The 14,558-nt window shown below is 39.5% G+C and overlaps 1 protein-coding gene across 1 annotated transcript in view; it reads right to left on the minus strand.

Annotated features, from left to right (window-relative positions):
- Nucleotides 1-226: 226 nt before the first annotated feature.
- The window catches only part of LOC123758342 (uncharacterized), a 219,446-nt gene continuing 205,114 nt past the window's right edge, over nucleotides 227-14,558 (minus strand). Inside the window, 6 exon segments of the mRNA XM_069323046.1 lie at nucleotides 227-3,003; nucleotides 5,076-5,207; nucleotides 7,339-7,441; nucleotides 8,089-8,271; nucleotides 11,299-11,447; nucleotides 11,926-12,174. Of these exon segments, the coding sequence (XP_069179147.1) occupies nucleotides 2,626-3,003; nucleotides 5,076-5,207; nucleotides 7,339-7,441; nucleotides 8,089-8,271; nucleotides 11,299-11,447; nucleotides 11,926-12,174 (1,194 nt within the window). The 3' untranslated portion in view covers nucleotides 227-2,625.

Here is a 14,558-nt window from a genome sequence, read left to right on the forward strand (position 1 = left end):
TGCATATGAGATAATTAAGAACAGTTCAGTCACTTTATATGGCTCTGGATAGGAAATGATTCGATCTTTATTCTAGGGATTACATGGCTGTGAATGACATCTAGTTCCAGCATGTGGTAAATTAAGACCTTAATTCCAACTGTGTAGCTAGTATATCATAATTACTGGGTAATATATAAATTAAATGTTTATCTAGATAATTTTAAGGTAATGACAATACCCCAAAACAACCAAAGATACTTTAATAAAATCTAATACTGTAAACTTTGTGGTATCTTTTCCTAACTAACAGTCCTCAATGCAGTTACAACCAATACTAATGGCTGGTTTAACACCTGCCCTCCTCACACTTTGACAATTATTTTGACAATTATAGTACAGAAATACAAACAAAATGATATAATTTTTAGTTATTAAAGTACTGTATGCATGATGTGTAGTACTACACATCACAGGAATCTTGTATTAATCAGCAGGTAATGAACCTAACTCATGGCTCTTATGGACTGATTACGTTTGCTCAGGCTGAAAAGACATGGAGTGATTGTGGTCCCAAATACATGAGGCAATAATATATTGTAACTATTAAGATAGGCTATTAATAAGTATCACAGAGTAAAGGCACCAGTATGTTAATGATCATCCATTATGTGCTGAGTACACAAAATTAAGTGTATACCTTGGAATAATTGTTCCTGAAAGTAAACAATAACACGTAAAGATAGTTGTATGCACATCTGCTCCATCAGACCATGTCTTCAAAAATTTGATTTAAATTAGGTATACAAAATACATTAAGGTCAATGTTCTAAATTCATTTGTTCATTTGAAACTATAGCATACAAATCTTTACAGATTCTTTACTATGATATTTTCAGTTCAGTTTAATTTCATAGTTTTTTTTATAAAAAAAAAAAATACTTATGAGAAAATCTGTAGGAGCCGTGATGATTTGAACCTCTGCTCTGGGTGTTCCCAGGCAGACACTTTAGACAACCAGGCCACAACATGGTATAGTGTAAGGATTGCAACCTGAAGTTCTAGTGAACTGATTGTTATTGCAGCTAAATAAATGTGCGTGCCAAACTGTAATATTATATAAAACAACTAGATTTTGTTTTATTACAGGTCATTCTCTCAGATCATCTGTCTCCTACACAAAACTGAATGTTTACCATGCCAATAATATATGGAAATATTTAAATGTTGCTCACCTTTCACACACATTACACACATTTGTACAAGTTTGAGTTTTGTTTAATATAATCTACAAAGCTGTAGATACAGAGTACAATATTTAAAATTGGTAGAAATGGCCTGAGTTAGTATAGAGGTTTGACTCAACACTGTCATGGGTGGTTGGGAAAGGTTTGACTCAACACTGTCATGGGTGGTTGGGAAAGGTTTGACTCAACACTGTCATGGGTGGTTGGGAAAGGTTTGACTCAACACTGTCATGGGTGGTTGGGAGAGGTTTGACTCAACACTGTCATGGGTGGTTGGGAGAGGTTTGAGCCAGAACTGTCATGGATGGGATGAGAGATTTGACACAACATTGTCCTGAATGATCAGCAAGAGATATGACATGTTTTGTGTGGTTAACAAGACATGATGCATAATATTGCATTTTTATAATTACCGTAGTACCTTCTATCATTTAGATGGACTATTTTTTACTGAAAGTGTTATAGAGAGGTTATAGGTTGCTTGTCTGTCTCTACATTGTCATACAGACTTTCACGGTCATGAGATGTGCAGTCCTGCTCCTCTACTGATGGCAGCAAAGACGAATGGAGAACATTGGCAGGTGGTTGGAATATAATATCAGGTGAACTTGTGTTCAGGTTGAATAATTGTACCATTTTTTTAATGTCAATAATTACAGGATTCACTTAAGAAAATCTACTATCATTGAGAGCACGCATGTGTGTAACACCATATTAGCCCGATTTACATTACACACAACTTCATTTACTTGTCGTCAAAGTTACGTTTCCTTTGGTAGTTTTCAGGATACTTATTATGCATGATCAAAAATTTTCACTAAATCATTAAATAAGCAAATTTTACAGCTTTTCTATATTTAAAAATTATAATTTGCTGACACTGATGAATGATTGAATAACCATTCACCCAGTAGTGGTTAGGCAACTGGAGAGCCATATTCTTCCTGTGTGAATTATGAAATCTGTAGAAATATTGAACAGAAGAACATAGTATTGAAGTGTTGCTCTATGGCAAACGTCAAGCATGATACATCTATAGGAACTTTTCAGCATGTACAAGACACTGAATCATTAAGGTCAAATTGTCACAATTTTTTTATTTGTTTTATTAAACAGTAAAACAATATGTGTCTGTTGAGAATTGTGACTGGCGACTTCTTAAACTTGAAGACATTATTGTAAATTTTTCATAATATTTTAAACTTAGTAAAATTATAGGGTGACATTTCATCACATGAAAAGTTATCTTTTATTAACAAATACTTTATCATTATTAATAATAAGTTAAAATATCATTAATATAAATTACATTCATTGGTAATGTAAGTTTCAACATCACTGAACACAGGGTTAATATACATGAACACTATTCCATATATATTTCCAACATTACGTCTAACTAGAGATGTGTCCATTCTTCCTCTGGACTGTCATCTGCGGATCCACTTTCATTTTCTTGATACAAGTCAGGAGAAGGTTTTCTCATACTACTTACTTTACCTACTGTAGCATAAATCTCTTGCTTGTCTGTCTCTACATTGTCATACAGACTTTCACGGTCATAAGATGTGCAGTCCTGCTCCTCTACTGATGGCAGCAAAGACGAATGGGGAACATTGGCAGATGGTTGGAATATAATATCAGGTGACTGCTGCTGGATATCTACTGGAAGTTGGTTTGAGAGCTGGACTGGAACGACCACCTGCTCATAATTATTGGTAATGGGAGGTGGTGGTACCTGTCCATCTCCCTGATTTGAGGTTAGCACCCGAAACACCTGTAAGGAAAAGTCCTCATAAGGCAAGCTCAAAATGATACATCTTTTTAAGTCATTGTGTGGTAAAATCTACTTTGTAACTTTAACTTCCCTGCCCTTTGAACATGTTAAATTTTACACCCCTGTGGTGCACTGGAACAATTATCCTGAAAATTTCTACATTGTTAATTAGCATCCAGGAAGCACAAAACTCCAAGTAAAAAGTCTCTACCTCTTGTGGTTTAGTTGTAGGAGCCCAGAGAAGTTGCATTTATTTTGGCACAAATGAGGTGAGGTGCCACACAGGAATAACTGTTTTTATTGAAAAAGTTTTTTGTTCTAACATGTTGTATTGATGTGTCAAGCGTTATGTTCATTATGTATAACTTTGAAAATATATGTGTACAGATATATTTACCTGAAGGCCACTAACAAACTCAAAATTCAAAAATTCAAAACTCAAATATTTATTCAGGTAAAGTACATACATACAAGGAGTGATACAAACATTGATGGATTTATAGATAAGAGCTAGAACATACAATGCCTAAAGCCACTACTACGCAAAGCGTTTCGGGCAGGAAAAGCACTAGACTAAAACTTAATACTAATTGAGATTAAAGTATAAATTGTGTTTAGAAAATATAAAAATAAAAAAGGGGGAAACATGGCAGAAAAATAGCAAATATTAAATTTGGTCAACAAACAGCATTATTTAAAATAGCAGACAGTGGGTTGACATTAAGGGGTAAGGTAGGTTACAGGGAGTTCATTAGGTAGTGCTTAGTTTTTATCTTAAACTGGTTGGTTGGGAGGTTGGGAGAGGTACAGTCTTTAACATGATTGGGAAGGTCATTCCACATTCTGCGGTCCCTTGATTTGTAGAGCATTTCTAGTTTAAGTCGTACTCTTGGAATATCAAATAGGTATTTGCTTCTGATGTGATGCTCATGGGTTCTGTTACAACCTTCTAGGAAGCTTTTAAGGACAGGATTGACATTACAGTTCAGTGTTTTATATATACATAATACACATGAGAGGATGTGCAGAGACTTAATATCTAACATATTCAGAGATTTGAGTAAGGGTACCGAGTGATGTCTGGGGCCAGGGTTGGATATTGTCCTAATAGCAGCTTTGTGTTGAGTAATTAGAGGACTTAAATGATTTCGGGTAGTAGAACCCCAAGCATAAATACCATAGTTGAGGTAAGGATAGAACTAGTGGCCTTGATGAAGACTGGAAGCTGGATGCTTTTCAAAGGGTCCCTCCCATTTGTCAAGATGATTTTTTCAAGCTGGATTTTAAAGTTCAGCAGTTTTTTTACATTTTCAGCTTTGGTGGGTAGGGGATTCCATGGGTTTATAACCCTGTGGGTGAAAATGCATCTCCTGCTTTCAGTCCTACACTGTGGCTTGTTGTAAGGGCATGAGCTTGTAAGCCATACCCGAGAGTACAGACTAATAAAACCCATCCTTACTTTCTTATAACCCTGTTAGATTGCCAAAACTCCCACACCCAAATATCAACCCAATGATGTTTGGGTTGATATTTGGGTACATCGCAAATATTAGCAATGACGAGAGAGTAGATTGCAGGTGGCTAGACTTAATGACACTGCGAACGACCCGAGAAACACAAGCCATGGAACAGGGAACCAAGGACACCGAATCCATGCACAAAGCATCCACCAAGGCAGAATCGGTGGTACGAAAGAAGCGGCACATGATGCACCCCTGGCTGAACTAACCAAGCATTAATAATAAGAGGACCCCTCCAGAAGCCTGCTGACTCATTCTTTGCCAGAGAAGGAGGTGGCTGCAAATGAACTAACACCCACTAGGGCCAAAAGAACAAAAGCATGAAGAACTGAACTTCATGAACTAAAGGACTGGAGAAGAGCATGAAACTCCCCAACCTGACAACCAGCGATAAGGACTACCAAGAAAAGGCTTAGAAAAATAATTCCTCCCAGGTATATCATACAAGCTAATTTGTCCAACTCCTACATTCATCCATACAGTACTATATCTTAATTTACTATGAATATTACACAGACTGCTCTTTACACTTTATGTTATAAATAAACTTGCCTCATTTAATGTTGTCTGTGATACATCATATTCTGTGACTCCCATTGACCTTGCAGTGTTGAGTGTGTCAAAGATGAGTCGAAGTGGTAGCTGACGACTCACTTCTGCCACAATAGTCAAGTGATGCTGCTCCTGAAACATTCATTGGTTGGTCAGGTAATTACCAAAATATTTTACTATTGTTACGACCCTGGGATCCTTAGTTGGAAACCAGAGGTCAAATTGAGCTCTAAATAATTACTTTACATTAATTCATAGAATTGGATCATGTGAGAAGGATAGTCAATTACAATAACAATTACATGCAGATACCTTCTGCAGTATCCCCGTCATCCTTGCCAAACGTAAGATGAATATTGTTTCTCACAGAACATTCAGACTCTGAGCTTGTTGTTGATTAAATAGTGAACTAGTTATCAGCTATGTTTAGAAATGATGTAAGTAACTAGTAAAGTAGGTCTGAGTAAACTTGGAATGATGGCTGCTGTACGATTAGCTAAGAATCTGGCCGGCAGCGATCAGAGGAGGGAGCACAGAGAGGCTGCCTTTCTCTTCTCTGGTCTGGCTGTGTTTGTGGCAGCATCTTCCCTGTGTGGCTTTGTCTCCATCCTCCTTCTCCCTTTCCCTTACCTTAGTCTACAGTGATTCTCTAAGTTAAGTATAACCCTGTGTACCGGTCTCTGGCAAAAGTTGTAGTTATCGAGTAGTCTAAGCCAGTGTTTTGGCATCACTAAGTGTACTCCATAGTGAGTAGTGTACCACGTGGGTCATTACATACCCTAGCTGCTCGAAGCCTTTGAGTGCTACTCTTCAAGTAGATGTTACCCTAGTTTTGTCCAAGTGTAAGCCTTGTATCCTGTCTATGTGGACCAAGGTAGTTAACGTAAGATAGTGTGGTAAAGCAGTTATTGTTATTATAGTAATGTATATGGGGGGGGGGGTTGTTAGAGGGTTTAATAAATAAGTTAGTTTTTGAGGTGTATCCATTAATCCTGTTGTAGTGGTGTAGATGATTGTATCCTAGACAGCAGATCTGTTTCTAAAACCTTGAAGCATTAACAGGAACCTATATTCCTTGGGGGGCCGGACCTATCTACTCCACTATTCTTCATACATCTTGATTCTAGCTGTTTGCTATTCTCATTAATACTCTATACACCCAATAACAAGTAAGCAAATTCATAAAAAGTGATTGGGCTGACCGGGAGGAACTTTTTAATTGAAAAAATATTAGATTTTTGAGTGCCAAAACTAAAATTCTTGCTTTCCGCAGAACGGTTGTGTGGTAGCCTAGGGTCCAGCTCAACTAGCAAAGGATACATCTTGTATTGACTGAGCACCCAGCTGGATCTCTTTACAATTGAGGTGAGTGTGACCTTGTGACAGGGGCCGCTTTAAATAATCGCCAAAAATCAGGTTTTTATCCTATTTTTTTTTTGGGACTGGTTTTAAAATGCGCGCCGATGTCTTCCCATTTTCCTTGTTGAGCCTCGTGGCCCTCAGGTGGCTTGGCACATGCCGTGGGCCCATTGCTTTCGCTCCACTGTTGTGACCAATGTCGCCTCCCCTTCCATCTCAAACGTGTGAACATTTCGCCTATTTTCCGTGGCTATATTTCTTACTGCAGCTTTAGAAACTATCTACGCTTACTCCACGATGGATAGTGATCATGAACAAGGCCCTTCCAGGAAGAAAATTGCGAAAGAAAGGCTTAAAAAGGGCGGGAATTGGGAGTGTAGGTGGAAGGCGGCTGAGAACTCACTCGCGGCTAACGCGAGCGGTTGGAGCGTGACCAGGTTTTTTATTTGATATGCTAATGTTCCTCTAGAGAATTCTATTGCGAACCCATTGAGACCAAAATGAAAGACCTAGGATAAAAATTGAGGTGACCAGAGTGAAAATAGTGAAAACATTTTATCGCGTTTGCGCGCTCCTGGGTAACTTGTTCGCACTTTCTCTGTTTGCTGCGGGTAATTAGCCGGGCTTTTGGAGTTTATATGCATTTAGTGCTGTAGAGAATTCTATTGCGAACACAATGATACCAAACTTAATCTCGTAGGACGAGAATTAAGGTGACAAAGTTGAAGAGAGTATACACTTTTCAGATTTTACGCACACTCCCGTGACACCCTGGGTCCCATATCGCACAGTTGAGGGGTGGCGAGCGGGGTGCACCAAAGTGTTAAATTATGAGGAACGTCATGATTATTTTCTTTAATATTGTACAGTAATAATAAAGTCAACTGAAATCAACACATCTCACCTTGAGCAAAACATCTGCAAGTTGACTGCACAAGAAGTCAAGAACACACTCCATATCTTCAATATCATTTGTTTTCAGTCGTATTGTGTATTTGTCGCCTAGTCTGTAATGAGTTATAAAAAATTGATCAAGAGCATGACTGTCATACAGCTGAAAAATACACTGCCATATTTTACAACATTTTTAGTACTGTATACAAAACAGTTTGCACATACTGTATACACTAGTGCAATAATGGCCAACACATCTTTGTCACAGCAAACACTTAATCCCTGCCTAATTTTAAAGAGAACTATGATGAGTTGCATAACCTCAGAACATAGTTGCTGCTGTGACCTCTAAACACTGCTTTCAAGCCAGACCTTAAGCACAGGATTCAAAGATCCAAAACAGTGATTTCATATCAAATTGAACTTAAAATCTGGTCCAACTACTGGTTGCACACTGCACAGCAGTCAACCAGGTTGTGAGGTGACTGGGGTGTGGGTGGTGATGCTGCCGGGTACTGGTCAATGTAAATAGACAAGCTGGCCACTGATTGTTACCCAGAACCCTGCAGGAACATATAAACATTGTGGTACCAGCTCCAGTAAGTTGTCTTGCCTGATTAAATAATAGTCCTTTGGACACAGCAGAATCTTATTTTTGAGAATAGTAGCAGGAAACTGCTCAGACATAGACTAAAATCATTGAAGGACAATAAAAGACATTAAATAATTAACCTTTTAAATACAATATTTCAGGACTTACTTGTATTTCAGATAATGAGGTGACCCAATACAGATAAACTGTCCATTGACCATTATAGCCATTCTGTGAGAAAGCTGATTGACTTCATCCATGGAATGTGATGTGAGTAACACTGTGCGGCCATCATCGGTCACACTCCGTATTGCTCGCCAGGCTAAGCGGCGAGAGGCTGGGTCCATTCCTCTATGAAATTAAATAATAATATAATAATCATAATTAATATTTAAGCAAGAGTATATTCATATGAGAAGAATGAAAGGAAATGATGAATCAGCTAGACGTGATCTGATATTCACCGTGAATGAGTCAAGACATAAAGGAAGTCAAATTAGAAGCCCCAAGGGACTGAGTGACTACTGTGTACTGATATTTGAGTATCTGGTGGAAGTAGGGATACCCAACCTAAGGAAGAGACTGGAAAGCCATATTGAAGGGAAAACTATGATGAGATGAGAAAATTCCTTACAGGAATAGCATGGGGAAACAGAACCCAGAGAAACGTTTGTACAAGACATGATGGATTACATCACCCAGAAGTGTCAGATACATTTATCCAAGCCCAAAAGGAAAACAAATGAAAACTTAAGAGGAATTTGTGGTTTAATTGAACATGTAAAGAAGTAAGGCAAATAAATACAAAGGTATGTAGGGAGTACAGAAATGATAGACCACCAGAAGGGCAGAAATAAGTGCTGTACCTCAGAGTGAGAACAGATGTGGAGAGAGTATGAAAATGACATATCAAAGAAAGCCATGACTAAACCAAAATTGCTCCACAGCCACATCAGAAGGAACATAGCAGTGAAAGAACAGGTGATGATACTGAAAAAGAGGGAGGACAGGTACATGGAGAACGACAAGGTGGTGTGTGAAGAACTCAAGAGATTCCAGGAGATTTTCACAATACAGTAAGGAGAAGTCCCTAAACTAATGAGAGGTAGCAATAAACCAGGCAGCTTGAAAATTTTTAAAATTACCACAGATGAGTTTTGGAGGCATCTGCTGGATCTGCATATGACAAAAGGGTGTTGGACCTGACTATCTCAACATAGATACCAAAAAGAGAGCGCAGAAGTACTTATGGTGTATATGGCGTGGTCTATTGTATATGGTGTATAAGAAGTTACTGGAAACAGGAGACCTACCAGATAACTGGAAGACGGCTAATGTAGTCCCAATATACAAAAAGGGTGACATAGGCAAGAGGCACTGAACTACAGACCAGTGTCCCTAACTTGTCTACCATGCAAGGTGATGGTGAAGACCGTGAGAAAAAACCTTGTAGCACATCTGGAGAGAAGGGACTTTGTACTACCACCAACATGGGTTCAGGGATGGCAAATCATGCCTTACAGGTTTAATGAAATTCTATGACCAGAAGACAAAATTAAGCAAGAAAGAGAAGGTTGGGCAGACTGCATTTTTTTGGACTGTCAGAAAGCTTTTGACATGACTATGTGCTCCTCTATGTCTAGTTTTGATGTTTTGGATATTTCCATGTATAGTCAACCTCACAGGTTGCTCCAGTTTTAGTCCAGGACTTTGCATACTTTAATTAATTTTGTTATATGTTTACTCAAGTACTTGAGGTAACTGTACCTTAACTAAATCCTTTGTCTTGCTTGCCTTTATTTTATATCGTGTCTTGCATGATTGTCTCTTGTTGCCACAAGTGTTTCCAATCCTGGCTTTGTGCCTCAACATATGGTTTTAGTCCCGACAAAAATATTTAAACTTTCTCATCTCTACACCATCCTAGGACAGGATGCCAGTTAGTTTCCAGCTATATGTGAATACAAATGTGTTCACCAAGTTGTGCTTGTGGGGGTTGAGCTCTGCCTCTTTTGGCCCCCTTCTCAACTGTCAATCCATCAATTCCCCCCCCCCACCCCACACACACACACACACACACAGTATGTGTGTGTGTGTGTGTATGTGCCGGTGGCCGAGCGGACAGCACGCTGGACACGTGATCCTGTGGTCCTGGGTTCGATCCCAGGCCCTGGCGAAAAACGATGGGCAGAGTTTCTTTCACCCTATGCCCCTGTTACCTAGCAGTAAACAGGTACCTGGGAGTTAGTCAGCTGTCACGGGCTGCTTCCTGGGGTGTGTGTGTGTGGTGTGGAAAAAAATAGTAGTAGAAACAGTTGACTGACAGTTGAGATGCGGGCCGAAAGAGCAGAGCTCAACCCCCGCAAGCACAACTAGGTGAATACACACACACACACACCCACCCACCCACCTAGACAGCAGCCCATGACAGCTGTCTAATTCCCAGGTACCTATTTACTGCTAGGTGAATAGAGGCATCAGAATAAAAGAAACTCTACCCATTTGTTTCCGCCAATGTCGGGGATTGATCCTTGGACCCTGGATTACAAATACCGAGCACTGTCCACTCAGCCACCAGGCCCTCAAGACAATAAATGTGTTGTCCCTGCTCTGCACACTCCTCTGTCCTTGGCTACATGTGCTTTTGCATGTATAGCATTGTCCTGCATCTCCACCTTCTCTATTTCCAGCTTCACATGATTATATACCATTGTGGCTGCCAACATGCACACCATTCCTGGCTTTGTACATTTTTCACATGCATGGGTCCCATCTCCCCATTCTCTATGTTCTTGGCTTCACATATCATTCCTGTAACATGCACACATTAGAAAGAATTTTTTTCAGTGTCAGGGTAGTTAACAAATACACCCACTCCAGCTCTACCCCTGCTGTCTCTTTGCTTCCATGTCCATCAGTGAGTCATATGAATGACAACTTCATGTTACCCCAAGATACATCATCCAGGTCTACACCACCCCATAATAATAATAATAATAATATAATTAAGATTTCAACTTAGATTCAACAGAGCAGAAGAAGTTGTTAAACACATATGGCAAAATCTTACTGAAGCGACCATACGAGTCATAAATACTCATACTCCGCCCTAGTAAAACAGAAACAAGTAACACTTAGTGGGCCAGCCAGAGGCTTAGGGTCTGTGCAGGAATATCCCTGAAAAAAAAAACACCCCCCCATAGAGGCACAATGCTCCAACAATCATACAAAATATCATTTAGGGGTAGGTATTTACTCTGTAAATACATCTAACTTCTCCACCAGTTAACATTGTCCAATATTTATCTTAAATATTCCCAGTAGCTTGAAGTAATTTCTAACTTTTCAATATACAAACAAGAGAGTAGGAATACTGACGTGGTGGGCTCATCTAGCAGTACCAACAATGGATTGGCCAGAAGTGCCAGGGCTGTGGACAACTTCCTCTTGGTACCACCAGACAATTGATGTATGTATGTGTTGTCTTCCCCACTCAGTCCCAGCTGCTCTATGACTCGCTCCAACACCTGGAATTATGGTTTTGCTCGTTCAATATGGCAATATCGTACAAAGGCAATATGTAATTACACGTAGCACCAAAAAATATAATCCCAAATACTCAAGTAATAATGATGCATTAGTTGATGTACAAGTTTTATATTTTTACACTGAAGTAAAATACAGTAATAAAATTTTTATTGAATTACTGTATATGGTAAGGCAAAGGATTTTCTTTGCAAGAACACAAATAGAAATTAGGGGGAACATCAATAATAATGGTGAGGGTGAGAAAATGAAGTAGATTAAAAAGTGGTACTAAATAAGAGTGCGATCACTGCACCTAGTTTATATAAGTTATGATGTATTGCGATCACTGCACCTAGTTTATATAAGTTATGATGTATTTTACTGAAACAACATACCATGAAGAGCAAAGACACCCATACCTGATAGTTGTAACACAATGTAAAATACATAAAAAATATCAGTGGTTCCAACACTTACCACAGTAGTTTCTCTGCTGGAGAAGCCTCTGATGAGTGCCATTATAGATAATGCCTCTCTTGCTGTCAGATTGGGGTCAAGGGCATGACTTTGTGGACAATAGCCCATAATAGGATAAGGTAAGGCCAGTGCCTCTTCTAGGACCAAGCCATTCACCAGAATCTGTCCTCTAGTAGGTCGCAGGTCACCCGTCAAACAGCGAAAAGTTGTTGTCTTGCCAGCCCCATTTAGCCCAAGCAAACTGAAACACTGGAGGCATACATTACATTGCTATTATGGGAAATTACCATTAATAGACAAAATATAAGAAAACCCTAAGATACTAATCCAACTCCCTCTCCCCCCCCCCCCAATGACCAGCCCATTATCGGTGTGAGGGGGGCTTGGTGGGCAGCTGCCAGTCTTATGCTTGATAGGATGACCTTTCAGCTGTCCCTTTTGAGCCTTGTCCTCCTGCAGCTTTTTTTTTACTCATTTTGCTGGACACTGGTTTCTCCCTCAAGTTTCTTTGTTTTCTCTCCACTACTTCTACTTTCTGGGTGAGGCATCCTGACAACCAAGTTCTGATACTGAATATTCTTTTGTTTGACTTCTTGTGTTCTGATAGAGGGAGAATTGAGATGGCATTCCCTCTCGTCCGTAGAACTGAAGTATCAGACGTATTCAAGCGAGGGGAAGCTCTCCTTGTTTGAAATGGTTTCCTTTGGACCTCTGCTTTTTCAGTTCGTCATTCCTCTGCAGCCTATATCTTTGAGTAAATGGTACACAGTCTCTTCAAAATTATCTCTCCCCACATACTCTACTTTTTCTTCCTGATCTTGAATACCTGTTGGACTCATTACCAGAACCCATGCAACTTTTGGGAGATTTTAACTGGTGGCATGCTCTCCAGGGCAATGATCTGACAAATACCCAATGCTGCCTTCTCGAACCTTTTGTTCTCTCTTCTTCACTATCTCCCTTAAATTCTGGCAAACCTACTCATGTTACCTCGCACCTTCACACCCTATCCTGTCTTGATCTTCCTCTCTGCTCCTCTTCTTATTAAATAGACATGACATGGAAGGCTCTTGATGACCTCCACAACAGTGACCATTTCTCCATCCTAGTAACTTTTTTTTCTTTTTGCCCTGCTCTTTTATTCCCTTGGTGGTAGTTTGAAAAAGGCTGACTGGAGTTTATTCACTCTCCCTGCTACTCTTACTGACCAGTCTTGCCTGCCTCTTCCTCAAGCCCTCCTCCTCTTTTATGACACCTTACTCAAAGCTGCCCTCCGTACTATTACTCGCTATTCCTCCAGTAGCATGCAGAAGAGGAGTGTTCTCTGTGTGGAATTCTGATTGTGCTCGGGCTGTACTGTAAGCATGCAGCCTGGAAAAGATGCTGATGCCGACAAACACCTGATTATTTAATTTTGTTTAGGAAGCCAAGTGCAGTGGCTCGTAGAACCACTGCATTTGGCATGGCTGTTATGTCACCACCATTATGGTTGATACCCCTCTCACTCAGATCTGGATGAAAATCCATAAGATTGCAGGTAAATTTATTCCAGACATCTCCTGTACATCCTCCATGGTTCCATTGTGGCAGATCTGGTGTTGGTCACAAACCAACTGGGTTCACTCTTTTCAACAGGTTAAGTCCAGTACTCATACTCCTCCTACTTTCCTTACTTGTAAATCCCTTATTGAATCCTGCCCCTTAGACTTTAGCACCCACTAACCGGCTTCCCTGTAATGATCTTTTCTTTCTGAACTCCAGTCTCCCTTGATTCTCGGCAGTTATATGACAGCAGGCTCAGATGGCATTCATTATGAGATACTCCGTCATCTGCCCTAATGCACTTTTCAGTATTTGCTGAATATCTATAACCATATTTGGGAGATGCCATCAGTCCCTGAAGACTGGCTTGAGGCAGTTGTTCTTATTAAGAAATCCTGTACTTAAGGAACTTCCTCTTAGGGTTTTTGCCATATTGCCCTGATTAGTTCCATTTGTAAACTTTTTGAACGTATAGTCAATGTTAATCTGATGTGGTTCTTGGAACACTATCTACACCTCTTTTCCTCCTCTCAATTCTCAAGAGTGGTACAGTAGCACAACTGATGGTTTAGTGGACTTGAAGTTCTACCTTCATACTGCCTCCATTGTTGCAGTTCTTTTTGACTTGGAAAATGCTTATGACACCACCTAGAGACACAATATTTTCAGCCCGCCTCCTGTTTTGGAAGTACTTATAGTAACGAATGAGGACTATAGTATATATACAGATGTACAACAAAATTAAAAAGTAGAAATCAGCACTATTGAGTTAGACAAACCGGAAAAATATTTTCAGCTTATGTTGCAAACACAAACGAAACATACCTAACCTAACCTTCCTAGGCCTAATACGATATCTGAGGCCCAATGTAATATATATGTGTACTATGCTAGGCCTAGGAATATTTTAGTATGTTTTTAGTTTCATTTTTCAGACTCTATAACGTGAATAGTACAAAGTTCTACTATCTAATTGCTTAGAATGGCAATCTTTGTACTATGGTGCACATAGATACAAAAACTATCTAAACAAGGGAATGGGTTGAATATTTGTCCCTGCGCTCTTTTGGCCTTCGTGACAATCTCTCATT

Source organism: Procambarus clarkii, chromosome 11 (assembly GCF_040958095.1).
Source record: "Procambarus clarkii isolate CNS0578487 chromosome 11, FALCON_Pclarkii_2.0, whole genome shotgun sequence".
Lineage (NCBI taxonomy): Eukaryota > Metazoa > Arthropoda > Malacostraca > Decapoda > Cambaridae > Procambarus > Procambarus clarkii.